The sequence below is a fragment of the Chiroxiphia lanceolata genome, chromosome Z, assembly GCF_009829145.1.
Source record: "Chiroxiphia lanceolata isolate bChiLan1 chromosome Z, bChiLan1.pri, whole genome shotgun sequence".
Lineage (NCBI taxonomy): Eukaryota > Metazoa > Chordata > Aves > Passeriformes > Pipridae > Chiroxiphia > Chiroxiphia lanceolata.
Genome location: NC_045671.1, coordinates 24964252 through 24984320, shown reverse-complemented (window position 1 = coordinate 24984320; position 20069 = coordinate 24964252). Strand labels below are relative to the sequence as shown.

General features: G+C 38.0%; 1 protein-coding gene across 11 annotated transcripts in view; it reads left to right on the top strand.

The window, feature by feature from the left end:
* The window catches only part of GLIS3 (GLIS family zinc finger 3), a 193709-nt gene that overhangs the window by 137046 nt on the left and 36594 nt on the right, over positions 1-20069 (top strand). For 8 of the 11 annotated variants that reach the window (XM_032675671.1, XM_032675676.1, XM_032675673.1 and 5 more), the window contains 4 exons: positions 1948-2089; positions 8234-8396; positions 14402-14583; positions 18716-18898. In XM_032675671.1, coding sequence (XP_032531562.1) covers positions 1948-2089; positions 8234-8396; positions 14402-14583; positions 18716-18898 — 670 coding nt within the window. Of the gene's footprint in view, positions 1-1947; positions 2090-8233; positions 8397-14401; positions 14584-15090; positions 16959-18715; positions 18899-20069 lie in introns of those variants that run through there. The other 3 variants (XM_032675669.1, XM_032675675.1, XM_032675672.1) reach the window with 2 other exon arrangements.

The window sequence follows — 20069 nt, the reverse complement described above, 5'->3', positions numbered from 1 at the left end:
TTATAGCAGTTTGTAAATATGGATAATAAAGAAAAAGCTTTTTTTCAGGGTATTTCTCCTTTTCTCCCTCTTCCCCGCCCTGCTCTCCTCAATACAATTCTAGAATACAGATATACCTCACAAAGGTACTGTACCTTGGGGCTTAATAATGACTCACTAAATTTTTAGGAGAAGGAATAATCTACAACATGCATAGTCTGTGCATAGGTATCACAGGCTGTGTAATATCTCTTACCTACAGTTAACCTTGTGTCAGGTGCTTATGATGGGTAAGACCAACTCTCTGCTCTGTTGCAACTAGTGCATATTATCAAAAGTAATTTCAATATTTATCAGCATCTTGTGGCACAGTAATGGGTCTTTTTACAGTTGCATTCAGAATAATCCCATGTCTTAATTTGTCCCATCCCTGGAAGTGTTCAAGGCCAGGTTGGATGGGACTCCAAGAAACCTGGTGTAGTGGAAGGTGTCCATGCCTGTGGCAGAGAGGGTGGAATGAGATTATCTTTAAGGTGCCTTCCAACTCAAACCATTCTGTGATTAATTTCTGAGTATAGGATGGACAGAAATTTCTCGTTCCTCTTGCTCCCCCTAGGAGTTTTTTAGAGGTTCTAGGTTATGTTCTAGCTACTGTTACCTGCTCATCTCTCATGGCAACAAACGAGAGGAGAAACCTCTGCATCTGTGACATTAGCTTCTTGGGACTCTGATACACAAGTGCAGCAAATCTTACTGCACCAGGTCAGGTTTCTGTCTGTCATGCTGCATGAACTTTCTCTGCACCAGCATGGGGGACAGGACAGGATATTTATGGGCATCTCAGCCACTGCAGTGTCCAACATGCATATAAGCTCACACCCTCCTTTATTGATGCTTTTAAGTGAATACGCCAGTCTATGACCCATGATGGCTGTAATGAACAGGCAAATTTTTGTTATATAAAACAGTAACATCAGGAATGAAGCTGGGACCTGCATCAGTGCCAGCAGCCTGGAGCAGCATCCATCTGCCATAAACCTCAACATGCAGTTTGGCATTACAGCTAAGACAGCCTTGAGTTAGGGTGCTGCAGCAGGCTTCCTCCCTTTTCTTATTTTAGTTTGGTGAATTTTTTTTTTTTACTGTATTTTATTGGAGTGAGACTGTTCATCCAGTTTCATCCAAAGGAAAATTCTTCTTATGAACTTGTTTATTAATTGTTTTCAGAGTGAATTTTCTGCTGGATCAGCCAGATAAACAGACTTGCTGTTGATGGAACAGGTACCAGGCAAGTGGCCATGCATGCAGCTGGGATTAGTGGCAGTGACACAGCACTCGTGGTCAGATCAGTTCAGCTGTAATGTAAAACAAATATAGTCCTAGTCAGTTTAACAATGGTGTCTCAGACAACTTTGGTCCATATAAAGTGGTCCCACTTCCATCCTGATTGTCTTGAATATTAGCCCTCCTGGCTGCTCATTCCCAGTCCCTCGTTTCCAGTGCCATGAGCACCTTTGCTTTTCTGGTCCTGCAGTGAGCCAGGGCATTAAATGAGCATGTAAATATTTTTATTTATTATAATGCCCTCCACTGATACAAGCAATGTCAGACATGTGATAAATCTCCTTTACTGATGAACCAGGACACTCTTCTCTTTTGCAGTGCATGACAAGAGAATGCACTGAAGTCCATTTGTCCCAGTTCCTAAGTGTACAAATAGCCCTTGTCCCGAGTACAGTTTTGTTAAGCATATGGAAGTATTTTCTTCCTCAGATTCAAAAAATGCCTGCTATAATAAAGGATGATGTTAATCAGGATTTAAAAGAGAAGATTTCTGATTGTCGTTCTTTCTCTAATCTCTCAACATTTCTTCATTAATAATTTTTCACTGTCTTGAGGATTTTTATGTTTATTTCCTGGTTTTTGCCCATGTTATAATTTCTATTTTTTTTATCTCTTATGTTTCAGTTGCAATCAAGCTCAGAGCTTGGCCAGGACATCCTGAATGACTGCCTTGCGATCCAGACCCTCCAGCCAGCCCTATCACCGCATGACACTGCAGATAATTCCATGGGATACTCCACAGGGCCTGTTCATAATATTTACCCAGGTATAGAAAAAGAGATATGAAAAACTGCTATATAATTGCTCCCTTAAGATTAAGGATGATTTTGCAGAGTAGGATGTACTCTGAAATCCATATCTATCTCATAAGAAGAATAGAATCTGCAAAGTAATATAAAAATATAGATTTTGAACATATTTTTATATGATTTTTGGAGGGAGGCAGGCCAAATCATATCCATGAAAAGACCTACTGCAATGCAGAGCGATATTTGACTTCTGCTACCAATTTACTGCTCTCATTCTTGTAGACATCAAGAACATGTTAAGCTTCATTTAAAATTACAATATTTTCCCTCTTCCTTATTCATAGATCACAAATCAGTTTTCCAATTGATCTACATTAATGAACTTAAATGCTGTGTTATGAACTTACATATTATGACTATAAATATGCCAATAAACACATTTATACTAAAAATGTAATCCTATTTTATTGTTTCAGTTAAATATCTGAGATTTTCATATTAAAATAACTGACTTTGTCACACCTGCCTAAATGTACAATTGTTGTTCACATTTCAACTAAATATGAAATAGTTGGTAAGCTATGAGTAATAATACATCTCAAAGCTCAAGACAGCATGGACAGGGTGTTAACATTTTATTGGAGTATTTTAGTAGTCGTGAAGGCATCTGTTTTTAACTTTCAGACAGAATGCATTACATCTTATATCAGTCCAACTTGAAAGTGAAAACCAGATGTAGGAACTGAATGAATTGGCTGCATTAATGTTATGTGTAGTGATGAAAATTCCATTATATGAAGTGGCCACTTCAATAAGTAGCTTTATTTTATTGAGAGGCTTGTAAAGCTATCCATTCTATTATATGTTTTTGTCAAGGCTGTTGTGAGTTACACACTGGCTGGTGATGATGCAGGTTTATATGACAAAAATCAGGAAATTTAAAGTTGTGACTGTATTCTAATTTATTAAATAGTTGGTATTACTTGTACATTGTTAACTTTTAAATGCCTTATTTTGAGTATGAGGTGAGTGTGGCATCTGTTACTTGAAAGCGTAAAGAAATTTCAGATTTTAGAGATGCGATTTTGGCCAGGAAATTTCTGGGAACATGTTGTTGGTTATAGTTATAGTTATGTTGTATGTTGAGAGGGAGTTGGGTAGTGAGGAATGTTGAGATTTAAGAAAATTGTTTAATAGCATTGCCCAGGGTAATGTGCAAAACTGAGAGATAATGAAGACTCAGCTTTTCCTTTCAAGTCCCCAGACAGAATAGAAGGTGGGATGGGACATTGTGTCACATGAGCCGAGACCAGATTTTCGGAAATTGACGACATTCTCACAGGAAATACCCACAGCAACCTGTTGAGCACTCATTTCTTTTACCAGTCTAGCTTCCAGACTCTGATTAAATGTCAAACTCCAGCAGCTTGGTCAATCCAAATCTAGGCTGACAGTGGCTTGAACAAGCTGCTGCTCATTACAAGCTGAATTTAGCTGCTGCCTCCAGCCAGCCCTTAGCTGGCAGTTGTCTGCAGTCGTGATGTCCCACAGACAGCTTCTGAGACTGTGACATTACATTTTGTAGTCTCATTCCTGCCTTGTCTTATGTACTTGGTGTTTACAGCACTACTAACTATGGACATTGTTTGATATAATAATTTATTTTGCTCCTTTCTTACTTGGCACTGCTTCCTATTGTGTGGCAATTTTTATAGTATTAATCAACTTATTCTTATCAGCATGAACTTCTGTGTAAGTAATAATCTGCTTTCCCTTACTTGTGTTCACAGCTATCTATAACTTGGAAATTTCTTGTAGTTTTATTCACTTGTGTTGTTTCACATCAGTTAACTGAGGGTAGGTATAGTGTCAGGTATAGGTGAATACATGTCACTCCATTTTGACAACCACCCAATCCATTGAAATGAGTTGTTTCATTAACTACTCATCAGAGCTGCTACATAATAATATACTCTGTGAATAAATGAGATAATTCCACCAGGCAGGGAATTATTTAATTGAAATGGCAACATGAAAATTATTCATGACCCAAGGAGAGGAAAGTAAAATACAGAAAAGCTTAAGTGTGCTGCCTTACAGAAGCTACCCTTCAAAATTCTCTGAAAACAATTTTTTTTGTGTATAACAAAATATAACAAAAAACTTTGAGACTTCTGAAAAATAAGATATGTAAATTTTACTGGATACTGTTTGAGACAGCATATTGTCTGAAATGTGTCTGTGCTACTTTTCAAGTGGAAACAGGAACAGATTTCCATTCTTCCAGTGATGTCAAATCAAACTTTGCTGACTTGAAGGTGACTTTGCTTATCATTGATACACATTTAAGTCAAAGGTATGAGGTTTCTTTTCCTTTCTGAAGTCTACAGAATAAATGTTTGAAAGCAAACTATTAGAAATATATAAGAAATGTCAAAAGTAGACATTTGGAAGCAAGTCCCTTTTTACTTACATAGTACAATGCCTGCAGTGACAACTGTACAGTTTCAGTAATCTTGAAGTACAAAATCTACAAACACAGCTACATTTAAATGAAATGCAACAATTACTTAGTTACAATTACTTAAAATTACTTAATTACAAGTTACTTAGAGTTAACTCTCCATAAATATTTTTTCTTATCTTGTAGTCTTAATAAAAGAAATCTGAACTTACTAAGGTATAATCTTACTAATACCGTGATATAGCATGACAGATCCTTTGCTTAAAACTAACACAAGATTGTATTTAAAGATCTAAAGCAAGCATATAGACTCTTGTAAGGCTTTTAATTTTCAAAAATACATAGGCTTCTGGGCTTATTCAGTTCACAGAATGAAGATGTGAGCAATTAATTCATAATAAGAACAAATGGATGATAGTTTTTTCTACTGTGTAATCATATGAACTTACAGTTTATAGAGCAATCTAAAATCCATAAAGCTGAAAGAATCATAAGTAATGCAGTACAAAAAAATACTTTTACTGTGCTGTTTGTTTAAAACTTGACCATTTCATATTTAAGCATAAACCAGAATGTGTAATTCATATATGAATAGTTACTGAATGTCATACTCAGCTTTGCTCAAGACCAAGCAAATTATATTATTTAAGCTTGGCAAGTGCATGACTTTCTTTGCAAGTTGGAATTTAAAAGTTGCATCTGTAAAGTTACAGAACTTACTTGAATTCTGTTTTTTAAATAATGTCTTATGCTGTATTGTGAAACTTTGACCTAACTGCTTTTATGCCTATGATGTAAGTTGTGCTTTGCTTAAGTAACACTTTTCTTTGTGGGGTTTTTTTTCCCCACTGTAATAGTACTAAGCTAGGTGCTCTGTGCACATAATAAGAAAACATCTGATTCCTACGGAGTATGTATCTAAGAAAGTAGGTAGGTACAACAGGCAGGTAAAGGATAGAGGACACGTACAGGAAAAATAAAAGAATTTTATTAAAACAATTGTCCCAGTGAGTGAGCTCCCTTAAGAGATGTCTGAGAAAAAAGGCAGTCTGTTTGGTGAGGCTGACAGCCTTGGAAAGTAGCTACAGCTCATTACTGTAAGAAAAATCAAAAGGAATTAAAAGGAAGAACAGACATATGAATGGTCCTAGCCATGAAAAATGAAATTGTATTTGATGCATAGGGAATGGATGCAAAAGAGGCAGTGATGTGGGGTTACCAACAACAAAGAGGATCTCTGTTGTCACCCTTTGGGGTGAATTTAAGTATTGTGTAAGTATCTAGAACTCCTGGTGAATGTGCTGTAGTCCCAGATAGGACCATACACGCATTACAAGGAGTTGAAAAGTGTTAATATTATTATCTATCTGAGTTTAAGGAGGATAGCTTATTTCCCCTTAGACTTGTTGTTTTATTCACCAGTTTTACTTCTGAGTTTATAATTTCCATTTTGAGACATCTTAGAGGTTCTCCAAAAATCCATGCAATGTTTGGGTTCACATTGTAAAGAAGAGAACATTTACTGATGGATTAATGTGTAAGCAAGACAGCCTTTTGCACCATTTATAGTTCCTTTCATCATGATGAGACAAAACTTTAGAAAGTGCAATCCACTGAAAGAGAAGAAAATGCCTTAAAAGGCCGGGATGTGATCTAAAGATATAATTACAGTACTGTGAAACTAAGTCATTGTATATTCTTACAGAGTTTAATAAGTATTTCTCATGGTAAAATGCAAGTTACCCTATTTTTGCAAGGAATAATTTAAGTAGTCTCTGTTTTTATTTTGACAGTCAAGGATCTTCCTTTGTGGTCTACTGATATGTTAAATATTCTCTCTGCTTACTCTGTCAGAATGCATATTTGGTTTTTCAGTATTTTCTTCTGTGCTGCATGTAAACATAAAATAAGAAATTTGAAAGTTCATTCCTCTGTTTTTCCCTCTGCATTTGTCTTGATGTTCCTGTGAGAAACGGGCATGAAGAAAGTGGCTTTTGGAGTGCATGAGCAAAAGTGGCAAAAACACATTCTCCTATTTTAGTGGGAAGGTTCTTCCTCAGCTCCATCTTTGTGAGTTACTCTGTTGTCTGAGGTCGTGTCTCATCTCCTGTGGGATCTGCATCCTCTGTACCTCAGTTAAGGTTCTACTGTCAGATGTCTGTTGTCACTTAAGTTGTGATTAGGACGGTCTGGTCCGTATACAAAGTAGCAAACAGTAGAGGCTAGTGCCAAGGTCAGCCTCCACTCCACCAGCTTTGCCTGCAAATGTGGCTCATGACAACTTCTCATGACCTAAACTTTGGCATTACCTCTGCAGATGTTTTTACTCACAAAGTGATTTCCTGCGTGTCATCGTACACCGTCTGTCATTTCTACCAGCTGAAATGTGTCTGGGACTGCTCATTAATAAGGCTACAGCATAGGCTCCTGAGCCTTTCCTTAACTTTGCCTTAACGTGGTGAATAACCAGTGTGTCACAAAGGCAGGCTTGTAAGGACTAATAGAGTCTTTCCAGAAATAGGCTGAGGACTTGGATGATGAGGTGAACTTTTTGCTCTTTTGATCTTATGTAGCAAAATTCAAAATTGTGACCTACAAAATAATTTTCTTCAACACTGGTGTGTGGTGGGGTTACTCCTAAAGTAGTGTTTCTTCTGCTAGGATTGCAGCATGTATGCAGATATTTTAGCCTAGAAAGATGTTTTACCAGTGACAGCACCCTCTGGGGAACTGGTTTAAATTCTAGGATTTTGTCAAAAAATTTGAATCATTAGCTCCAATATATTCACTAACATAATGTAATTTTTGTAGTAGAATTTTATTCTGTAAACTAAGCCTAAACAATACTTTTTTTGCAAGAGACTGGAAGATACGACAGCCAGACAGTGAGAGATCATTTTTATCTTGTAGACAGCATATCTTATTTGTTCTCTGGGTTCATAAAATATTCAAGATCATGTATTTGGCTGCCATTCAGCATGAGCTACCTGACACAGATGTCAGTAAAAATAGTTGGGTAACTGGGTTTTCAGATATACAGAGATTTAAATTTTTCTGATTTAAACAACTTCTGAAAACAAGGTTAAAGAAGGAGGGACCAACTACCTAGGACATTTGAACAAAGTCCTGTATTGCTTTTTGTTTAGTCATCTAGAAACTTTCTTTATTAGAAAGTGTACAAGAAAACCTTATAGAAAATTATTAAACTGTTAATGATGGTTTAAAATTTTTGTATGTAATACTGAGGAGTTTGGGGCGATAATAGCGATATTACTCTTCAAGAAATTTAGGATTTTTACAGTGGAGAGGATAATGTAGAAAGTATTTCACATTTTCGGAAACTGTGCTTTCTGCTCACCAGCTCTAAAAATACATATTTTAGGAAGTATTTGACACCTCTTCTGCAACAGGAATATATAGAAGACTTGCAGCCTTAGTTAGATGAAAATTCCAAGACCGGGAACACAATTATGTCATGCCTGGGTGTATGAAAGTGTCATTTGGAAACAGCAAAGAATATTATTTTCATGTGGGTTTTTCTTCTTCCCTTTGAACAGAAAACAGCGCTTGAGAAAGAACAGTTAGTTGCTAAGAATTGTCACTGCAGCTTTACAGGAGCTCTTACCTGTTGGTGTTTGCTCAGTTATCAGTATTATTGCCTGCATGATGAGGGTTATTTCTCTCCTTTTACTTTCAGCAGCCCTGATCTCCAGCACACAGACCAGTCAAAGTGCTACTGCAACTGGGGCAGTGTCCTTGTCCCACCCCAGCAGCCACCACTCCCCAGGACATAATGCACAGGGTAGTCCTCTCCATCCTCCCCCCCAGATACCTCTTCTCTCAGCTGCGGTCTCAGAGAGGTAAGACCAGTCCCAGTTTTTCCAATACTGAGCCTGAGGCAGGAGTGCCTTCAGAGCTTCCAGGAGGGGTGGAAACTGAATTATTGGTGTACAGAGTCACTGGTGGCAGCCCCCACCTAACAATTGCTGTGGGTGTGGGTTTATCAGGGAAGGAGAGATAAAAGGGACAATGTTATTCTAGCCTGGGCAGGGAGGCTTTCCATCCATCTCCATTTCAGAGACTTCCTCCAGTCCCCTCTGAATCGCCACAGATGGCCCAAACAAGGAAAGTGACACTGACTGGGACACTGAATCTCAGAGGACCCCAACCATACCTTACAGAATGGGGGCCCCCGTGTTTCTGTTTACCTGTGGGAGGAAAGTCATATTCTGTCAATATTCTCTCAATATAAGTATTCCTTCAGGAATTTGGCTTTTTTTTAGTTGATGTTTTATTAAGACAAATAGCTAATGAACGAATTTTTATTTCACAAGTTTAAGAGTTTGATTTATAGCCAGGATTTATTTTATTCTAGTTATGTATGTTTTATTATATGCTGCTCAGGTATTGCTGTTTCCATGATTTTAGATATTGCAGTGGTATAAAAGCAGATTGCTTGGAAGTGTTTTGATTTCATGTTTAGACATCCCCTAAATTATTTTCAGCAATCTTGCCAATTATCTAGGTAGTGTATGGTATTACTGATGTGGAAATCTGTAGTTCATTGAACCACAAGTCGAGCAGATCACAAGATTGAAGAGGCCTAAGGAAATAAGTTTTCAGTGGAAAAGTCAGGAAGATAACACCATCACACATATAATACTGAGTTCTTACCATATGTTTATGGATACTTAAACATTATTTTGTAAATATCCTTATTTTTCAGTTCTCTAAATGATAAATTGCTGTATTTCATTACTGTATTTCAAAGTCTTTAATTTCCACGAGTGACAGAAATGCCAGTAATTTGAAGAATACAGTCTCTAATTATAAACCTGAAAAGAACATTCACTAGATTTCAATTACCAGTAAATGAGCGTAATTTTTTTGGATGAAAGCAGTACTCACTCTGCCTTGTGTCAGGAAGGTGGAAGAACATGATGGCTCAGGGAATTGACAGCAGGTGAAAGTACTTTTCTATTTCAGACTTCACATGAATTCAGCCAGTTTGGGAGTGACTGGAAGTTGTTGAGCTTTTTGTACATCAGTCAGACATAAAACTTGCTGCCTCATGATCACTGGAGCTCAGCTACTAATTCAGTCCTTCTTCTCCACTCTTGGCCACATGGTCCTGGTCTTTTTCCCTTGCCCTGGCTCTTAACCTCTGTGCAGACCCTCTGAGGCTGCCCATGCTCTATTTCCTGACACAGAGGCTTTGCTTTCCCAGTATAGTTTCCTCTCCAGCGCATGACCTGTCCAACATCTTTACCCAACAACTGCTAGAGCACAAGGTGACAGGCAGGGACAGATCAGTGTTTTACTATTACAGGTATAAATGTCATTATGAAAGACAGTGATCTTGTCATTAGCCCATTTCCGAGGTTCTACTGGTGTAGAACCATAGCAGACGCATTTAGAGTGTGACTTCATTGATTCAATTCATCGAATGCATTACAGACCTCAAGATAATACAGTACTCTACAGAACAATTAAAAGCTAGCACGATACACTCCTGTCTCATGTGCTAACTGTATACAGTTTCTCTAAAAAGGCTAACTCCCATATGTGAAGTTACTTTGGTTTAAGAAAAAAGGTGCCAATGTCTTCATTGAGGTAGTGTGACAATTGGCAATTTAAATTGAGAAAAGAAAAAAATATTATAGCAGTGTTAGTTTGGTTTCAGAATATATAGTACAAATTAAGGGCAATGCTTAAAAGAAATACAAATTCAGAACCTGCATCTCGAATCTAATAGAGTACACTCTCCTAGGGGGCCCGCGAGTAGATTGTCATTTACACTGCTTCATGAGTGTAACAACAGCTGTGAAAATGTGAACTGAACAAACCCTCCATATAGAAAGTGCTGGAGATAGTGTCTTTGAAAGGTGTAAATCACTCTGTTTATCCCCATTTCTTTGTTGAGAGGACTGCAGGATTTAGGGGGGCAAGTAAGGGATTTGTTCCCCCACATGCTAGTTGGAGTTGGTCTAGATGACCTTTGAAGGTCCCTTCCAACCCAAACTATTCTTCTGTGCTTCCAGCTTCAAACTATTCCACTGTGTGGTTCCTGACACTGTGGCATGTCTGGGGTCATTCCAGAGCTAGGACTGGCTGACCAGCACTTGCCCTGGCAGAAGGCTGTATTTGTTGGACTGAAGCCAACCCAAACTGGCCTGGTGCTTTGATGACCCTGGGGGTCAGTCATGTGCCACTTTTTGGACGGAAGTGGAAGGAGATACACACTTTCCCTACCTCCCTGGGTACCATGGGATAGAGAAATAATTGGAGGGTTTCATTTATGTCTTTCTCTCCTAGGTGGTAGGAGAGGGAGTGTGGACTTGATTAAGCCTTATTAATGTGAGAAAGTGAATGAAATATGGGACACATCGTACACTGCATTCATTCTGTGTACAAAACTTTGTGTACACAGAATGCAAGTCAGAGAGTTTGGATCCAAGAAATAACTTCATTTATTAGATGAAGAAGAAGAGAACATGTACTTCACTTCCTTTTCATTCATTTTTGTAATATAAGAAGACATAAGCTTACAAGAAAGCTGAAATCTCATTAGAACTCAAAAAATTATGGGTTTATATGGCATAGTTAACATGTGCAGCTCAGTGCCCCGAAGTTGATGGTACTAAATGCTTGAAATTATTATTTTTACATTATTTTTCTATTATTTATTGAATTGTCCAATATATGCATCTTTCTTTTGAGCAAGAAGTAACCTGTTTACTGATGTGAGACCAGAACAAAATTTTTCGGGGACTTGGTGTTCCAGATTATTTTTACCAGGGCTAGCAGTGTGTCCCTAAAGTGTGGTGCATCCTGGCTTCGCAGGAATTTCTAGAGACTGTGTAAGGCTGAAAAGAAGATCTTAGGGCTGAACTGTTCAGTTTAGCAGCACTGTAATGCTATAATAAGTTCTGCAACTAGCTCCAAGCCAGATTTCCAGAAGCAAAAGCCTCTGAGTAGTTCTAACCAAGGAGCTGAGGCATCCAGCCTTCAGATATTAAAAAGTCCTTTGTATGTGGCATACAAGGGGTTGCTTCAAAGAAAGTCTTTGGTTAAGGACCTTAACAATATGGTTTTGAAATAGGTACAGTAGCTTCTTTCCAGGCATGGGACACCTCAGAGGATTGTCTGCTAAGGCAAGCAAATTTTTTTTGTTAGTGAGCAAATGGCACATATAAGTGACTAATGAATGCTAAAGAGTAGAGATATCATTGGGCCAGATCCAGTAAAAAAATGATGTAGTAAAATCTTTTTTTTTTTCATGTACCCACAATGAGTACTGGTCATTAAAAAATCACCTTTATATGTGTCGTTTTAACTAATCTCATCAAAAGAGGTAAGCTTTGGTAACTTTGTCATCTGTCTTGCTTACTACTAAATCTAGTCATTCCCCAGGAGGACACCTTTTCCCAGCTACTATTGGAAAGGAAGAGGCTTCTTAATGGCTCCAGAAGTATTCCTGCTCTGATTTTGTACCCATCAAGCACGTGGAAGGGCAACTTTCTGCAAATATGTCTGGTTCCTGAGTGCATCTACTCCTAGGCTTGGCCACAGTTCTTGATAGTAATTTCCAAGTGGTTACAAGTTGGTCCTAATTGTCTCAGGAACAGAGTTAAATTTGCAGTTCCCCCAGTAACATACTGAACTGAGACAAATGCAAGTTTTTCTTTTGTTAAGCAGAAGGAAAGAAAAGGTAGATAACTATGGACATGCATATGAGTAAGCCTGGGATTCATGAAATGATATATAGATCATTATAGAGACCACTAATGTCTATTAAAATGGAGCCGTGTCTGACTATACAATATAGTTCATTATTATTGGGAAGGTTTTTTTGAATGTTAAATCAAATGTGAAATCAAACTGTGCTTTTCCCTTTGAGTTTTGAAAAGGATTTTTGCCCTGTTAGTGGGTGCTAGTTAAAACCATTTTTCAGATATTAATTTTCACAAATTAATTTTGAAAACACAGAGGATTATATACCATGATTTTTAAAATAATTAATAGTATTAAAGACTGTCTGTGCATTGCTTTTCATCTCTAGCAGCAGCTAAAAGTCTTTCTCTGTGAGTGCTATACAAAAGACTAACTACAGTCATTACTCAGGAGACATATAACCAGGTAGTTGCAGCGCTTTTTAAGTCTCTGATCTTATTATCACAATATCACTACTGATTTCTCTTTTTAAAAAAGTTATTCTCTAGTGTGATGGTGAAACACATGCATGCTTTGTTCCCTTCCTCCTTAGTATGTCTTTAAGTCTACTCTGCATCAGTTATCTGGAACAATTAAATACTTGACACATTAAAGACTCGAATTCAGTAGTGACATCTTTATCTCCTCCATCTATATAGCGTATCTGATGATGTGTTTATGAAGTTAATATCCCCTCAGCACCAAGACCATTCAAATGCCATCTAATATGCATAAAAATGTGATTCCCAAAGAAAACTGAGTAGGTAGAAAATCATCCACAGTTCATCTTGACGCTTGGTACACTCCAAATACAGATTATGGACTACCAGTAAATAGCTGTCAAATGAAGTTGAAATGAAACAGATAATGTGTGGCAGATGCAGATTCTGAGCTGCAGCATAAAAGATCTCAGGTGACTTGGATTTAAATGCAGTTATAACCTATACAGTGACCCTGTCCAGAGGTGATTTGTAGTGCCACTACTGCAGTTACACCTTCTCTTGTATTCAGGATGTAATAAAAGCTTCCTTACATTTCTTCAGGAAAGTCATACTTTTTTTGCTAGCTTAAAGTCATATTGTGTGTTGATGTTTAGTCTCAGGACAACAAGGACCAGATCCACATTTTAGGATACTGGTAGACTGTGTTAACTGCAAGTTCTAATCCCTTCTAGCAGCAGCTACTGAGCACACAGGAAAGGATAGATGGATACTGTCTCAGCAGACTTGCAGCTTGCTTTTAGCAGTGGAGAGGCTGATCTGTGATAGGAATATTGCATCAGTTTCTACTCACCGTCTTGCAGAAATATCCTGGCTCTTTTTTTTGGCCTTTCCATCTCTCCTCTCATGGATGAGAAAGTGGCCCAGAGCCATTCCTGAGCCCCGGCTGAGCTTTCATTAACTAATCAGATCCCATTGGTTTAGTGGGTGGTTTTCTGTCCACAAAAATTATCATAGCACCTATCTGTAGTGTACTTTGAGGTATGCAGTTTTAAGGAAATGTAGAAGAAAAGTCCATGAAAAAAGTAAAGTCCGTAAAACTCTTGTTTAAAACCTTCAAAAGTAGTGTGTATCCTTGTAGTGCCAGTAGTGACAGAGCTGTGCAAAACATACCACTGAACCTATGTGGCAGCTCCACCAGGTTTATTTTCAAGAGTTCTTCTGCTCTGTGAGGCTTTCAAGTTTATACTTTGAATCCAGATCAACATTTTGATCTGGTCAGACTCTGGAAGCAATTTAACACTTGTCTCTATTTACATTATATTGCCTTCAGATTGTCCTTCAGGAAGGACAGCTACTTATTGATAGATAAAATTGATTGATATAAAGCCTTAAAATGAACAGCTGGCAATGCCTAAGAAATTAGGTCCCCCATAAGGCATCTCCTCCCATTAAGACTTAGACACAGAAGGAGTGGATTAAAAGGAGTTTCCCATAATAAGGGTCAATTTAGCCTGTTAATTTCACAGTTGTCAAATCTAATGATATGTCATGATATGAAAATATATCGTCTCTTATTTGTGGTGTACACTCTTACATCAAGTCTGTACCTATGCAAATAGCTAACTATGATAGTGAAGTAAATAAAGTAGAAACAATCTTTAGCTCTTATGTATTGGAGATTTTACAGTTTTGTGGTTTTGAACTCATAGGTTTGTTGCTCCAGCTCCTTCTCCTCACCACATCAGCCACCAGAGAATGTCTGTTCCACATCCCATGTTGCAGAGACAGACTCCACAACCTCCCCAGCTTCAACAGCCTGCAGGATTGCCTCTAAAGACATACCAGCCAGCAGAAAGCCCTTTTTTTCAACCAAATACCCTCCACATCCAGGGTAAGAAGGAAGAATCTTCATTGCTGACATTAGTTGTTTGTCACTGTTGCAGGGCTTCAAATTAGGTGCTTCAGAGGCTGCCACTGATATTTTTAAGGCACCTTTGCTTTTGAAAGACTCTGGGAAGTAGCCTCCAGGACTCTGCCTTCAGACTTCCTTAAAATTCTTACCTTAGGTAATTGTTATTCATCTTAGAAAAGGGTTACAGCTTTCTCTTCAGACTGATTTTCAGAGCTGGCTGAATAATGGAAAAAAAATTAAAAAATCATACAAAGTATTCATTAAAAAAAAAGTTGCCATTTGTTTAAAAAAATTGTTAGCTGAGTTAGTGACACTATAGTGACACTAGTGACACTATACAGATAGTTCTACTAGTAATAGTTATCTTTGAATTACAAAAAATCAGATTTCAATAAACAGAAACAGCTTTTCACATTTGGAAATCAGTCTGTTAGTACAGTATGTGACTCATATCTCTCTCTTACTTTCTTTTCCTTTTGTTCCTAGCAGCCGGATGGTACCAGATGATTACTTGGTATTGTGTAGTTCACCTGGTGAACATGTAAAAATATACTGCAGAGGAACACTATTTTGAAGTATTTCAGGCCAAAGACAGCTGGCATTTTTACATACCATAACCGTAATGGCTACTCACTCATGATGTATATTTCTTAATGGCAGTTGTAATGATTTTCTTGCGAAAATACTCTGTTGTGCCAGGCAGAGAGATGACTGAGGAGGGAATGGATATCCATTAGAAACTTCCTACCTTATGGAAATGATAACTGTGGCAGTCATTCATTACGTATCTGCAAGGAAATCTTTGTCCACATCAGTTCAATGGGAGAAGGACTCTATCCCAAACTTATATAGACCACAGTTTCAGGTGTGAATTTGAGATGGGCTCTCCACCTGGACTTTTCAGATATTCAACACCTGTCAGGACAATGCTCTTTGTATGATAAAGAACAAGAGCTTCTTGCTTTTAGAGGCAATTCTTGCAGCATACAGCTATTTTACCATATTTAAAAATACTTCACTTTCCTAAGGAAATAACGCCATCATGTCAGAAGAAAAATTGTTTGCTCTGTATCTTGACATCATGGATCTTGGCTGTAGTGTAACTGATTCAAAGAAATGCAATTGACATAACCCTGTGCATGTGTATGTTTTAAACAGTTTAGTAAGAGACCAGCTTATACAATCCAGAGTTGCAGTCCTGAGAAGAAATGTTCAGCTGCTGGAACTTTATTAGCCAAACTGTTTGCCTTTTTTTTTATTTTTCCAGTGCTGCATGAAAACACAGAAAACTTATACTACAGATAGTTCTCTAGCAGATAATTTTGAATGATGGGCTAGATATGATCAGGGTCTAGGGCCTGAATTGCATGTGGTTTCATGTTATCCTACACTGAGCTGTATTGGAGATTATCTTGGGCATGGCACTGTGTGAATAAAGGAAAGAGCTCCTGACACCAAGTTAGGAGATTTTGCTTTCATGTTGGGCTCCAGTTCTAAGACCTCTACCCTTCCACTTGATGCACTGTAGATGCACGCAAAAACATTTAGAATAGTGCTAAATAACTGAGGGGAGGAGAACTACATATGCTTTTTTTCTTGTTTATAGCTCTCTGTTTTATAAGATGGGTAATTGACACTGAATTATGAAAAGAACATGTATCTAGGAAAGTTGCATTACTTTTCTGTGCTCTCTTTCCATAATAAAAATTTTTTTGGGAATTTTCTAGCCAATATAAGTGCTTTGTGCACTTCCTGGTGCTTTCCGCTGTTTAGAATTTAATGTACTGCTGGGTCAAATCTTTGCTGGACAATATTTTTTACTTAAGCAGGAAATGACCAGATAGAGAGAATGTGACTCAACAATAGTTCAACGCCAAGGTCAGTATTTTTTCTGCAAGATTTGACCTTGCGGTAGTCAAAGTTACTGGCAGATTGTTCTACACTGATAACAGGATGCTGTAAGAGGCATAAATAGAGAATGAGCACAAAGTAATGTGAAAGGACACTTCAGCATGTGTCATCTTGCCAGCTAGTTCAGACCACTCACGTATAAATTGAAATGGTTGTTTCTGGTAACTAGTCTGACTCAACAATAAACTTGCACCTTGTGTCTTATTGTTGGTTGAGAAAAAAAGTTTATTTTGAAAACATGTTTAAAGAAGGCAAAACCTGTCAATAGCTTCATGTAGCTAATGTAGCTTCAAAATTAAGTTTTGGATGGCTACTGTTTTTTCTTTAATTTTCTATTATTTTACTACAGTTGATTCTTAAATATCAAGACTGAATATCTAAGGATTGATGGCTTATAAATTCCCAACAGTCTGACTCGGTTTTGCTGTAGTTATACTTTAAAAGGAAAAAAAAAGGATTGAAACCATCACCTCACAGCTAGGGCAACTCTTGCAAAAGACAATGAAATCTGTGAGTGTTCAGCCTCTCTGGGAGTGAGCACAGAGTCTCACAAAAAGAGTCTTCATATTTTGCCTGCTGTGGAAGAGGAGCCATGCTTCTACTTTTTATTTTTCTTTGGGCTTCTCTCCTCTCTCTCCTCTCTCCTTTCTCCTCTCTTCTCTTTTCTCTTTTATATAAAAAATGCATTAAAAGGTGCTTTCTTTTCCCCCCTTTTCCTTCTTTTTCCCCTGATGTTGATGGGTTAGGGAATGTTTTTTTGCTATTTCATCTTATTGATCTTTCTATGCCAGAAGGAAATTCATCTGGAATGACATGGTAATATGGATATTGATTAAATAGACTGGCTAGAGGATACAGCCGTGCACAACAGCTTTTTCTGATGACAGTAATGTCATAGGAAATTCCTTAAAATGCTTTCAGAGTTAGGGGGTTGTTTTTCTGACAGTGGCTTTTAGGTATGACTTACCTCAACGTATTCTTTATCAAGAGAATAGCACACCAACCTTTAGGCAGTAAGTTGTTTGCTAATAAAATCTTCAGTCTATTGTTCCTGAGCCTATTTTTGGACTGTCAAGGCCTACAACTTCTTTGTAACACCTTGATGGTGTTACCATCTGTGTTTTTCCTTTATGCAGAGAAAGAGAGTGGTGAGAACAAGGAGACACAGCACTGGGAGAGAGGAGCTTGATTCACAGTTTTTCTTACAAGAAAAGAATACAGATATTCTAATACTGATTTGTGGTTTTACTTCTGACATTTACTCTTAAGACCATAGTATAGAAAACAGAAATAAATGCATTCCAATGATCTTCTACATATAAAAGCCTTCTTTCAGACTGAACAGACAGCAGTTCTTTAGGCAGGAGAAAAGATCTTGCTTCCATGAGAAAATCTTTTGACCAACCTACTGCAGAGTATCTGTCTGTGCCTCCTTAGACTGCATATGTGTCCCTCTCCTACAAAGAAGAGTGATTTTTGTTATATAAATACACACTTTGGCATGGACTTCAGTGTGAATTTGCTCAGTGCTTATATGCCTCTCTGAAATATCACTTCAGGAACAAAAAACTTTTAGAAAAAAAACCCTAGTGGAGATTTTTCTGCCATGTGACACAGTGGTCTTGGTTCTCTTCCCTGTGGACTTATTGCTGCTGATGACTGGGTTAGGCTCTCACCCTGTACATGCAAAAAGCAGGCCCCATCATCATCTAGCAGCCCTTCAGAGTCTCTGCATATGTCCCCACTATCAGCCGGTTGTCTTGGCATCAGTGACAGACTCTCAAGTGTTACTCAGACTTTGCTTGTGTAATCTTCCTTTATTTTGAATTAAGCATTTTCTTAGATTTTTCAGGCAGATGTCCACTGTGATCTCTGGAGAGAACCAGTTCAGACAGCAGCATTGCAGAGTACAGGGAGAAATTTCCTGAAAAATTTCAACTTCTAGACAGTCAGTGTCTCTCACAAGTCATGCTTGGAATCAGGATATCAGAAGATGAAGTAGATTGTGTTTGAAATCGGTAGCAAATGGAGGAAGTTTTAGGGAGCTTCATATCAACACTACTTTATTTGTGTAAAATTATTGAAGACCTGGTGTTATGGCAGTTGAGGTTTTTATCATTCTCTCAGCCGCAGTTCCAAATACTATCCTTTGGATCTCTGTCCAGGTCTTTTACTGATGGCCTTTTTCTCCTTGTTCTAGGTTTTTATGGGCAGCTTCAGACTTTCTGCCCTCCACATCATGCTGACGCTCAGAAGAATGTACAACATGGTATTTCTTGCAATATGGTTCCTCCTTTTGAAGACTGCTTAGCTCCCACATCAGCAGACCAGGCAGGGCTTGGCCTTTTCCATCGAACTTTTTCAGGTCATTCTGGTATCACAGGTAAATGACAGCTGGTGACTTCATGCATGACTGGGTACAGTTTGTGAACGTTGAGCTGCTTGAGCTATGTGAGTGTATGTGACTGGGATGTCTCATGACAGACTTGACTCTTTGACTCAAAAAGAGGAGATGGTTTTCAGACCTTTGTGGAGTGGTTGGCATGGGGAGGCAGGCAGTCACCATAGATGACAGCAACAACTGGCTTGTGTGTAAACTGTACTCTGTTGAGGGCTTCTCAAGGTTCTAACCTGTGGGGGTCAAACACTCTCTAGCTTGTGTATTTGCTTCGAAATGCAGTCCATTGAGCCCTGTGTGATATTTGTGCAGCCACTCCACTTCACTGCATGTGTTGTGGCAGGGACCTGAGATGATTCAAACCACTGATTTTGCTTTGTATATGTTTTGGTTTTATCAGTCTTGAATTTAATTTTTTCACATTTCCATGACAAGAACTGCCTGGGTGTGTGCTTTCTGTGTGCACTTAACTTAGTCTCTGCCCAGATGAAAAATGCCTCAGGGGCTTGTATGCTGCTCTGGAAAGGAGAAAGTTCCCTCTGTGCAAGGATCAGTACAAGACAGTGAGCCTAATCTTAAGACCTCAACACAGTTAAGCACCAAGTCTTTTACTGTCCTTCCACATAGGATGAATTCACTTAACATTTATTGTTCTTTGATTTCAAAGAACATCCTTTTACATCCTTGGTCCTTCAGTAGTGCATTGCAAAGCCAATGCACCTGTAATTTCAAAGAGGCATCTCACAGTATGTAAACCTGTTATCCAAAAGATGGCAGTTTTTATGCAAACAGTTACTCTTGTGTTTACTATCATTACTTGTAGAAGGTAGTAATTTCTGTGCCAGGGTCTGCTTTACAGCAGTTTATTCTACAATATTTTATTGTCTTTTATCATGAGTTCAGTATGATGAAATTTGTTAAGTAAGCATGAAGTTTATTTTTTAAATTATCACAATTTTAACACCCATTATATGGAGAAGTGTTAGTTGTGATGAAATCTGCTATACATCAGACTCGATTCTGACAGAACTGAAAATTCCTCCCTTGGTAAGCAGTAAGTTATGTAATTAATTTCAAACATATGTTGGCTTGTTTGTTTTGTTTGTGTATTTGATTTAAAACCATTTCCAGATCTATGTATAAGTATTAGGGCATA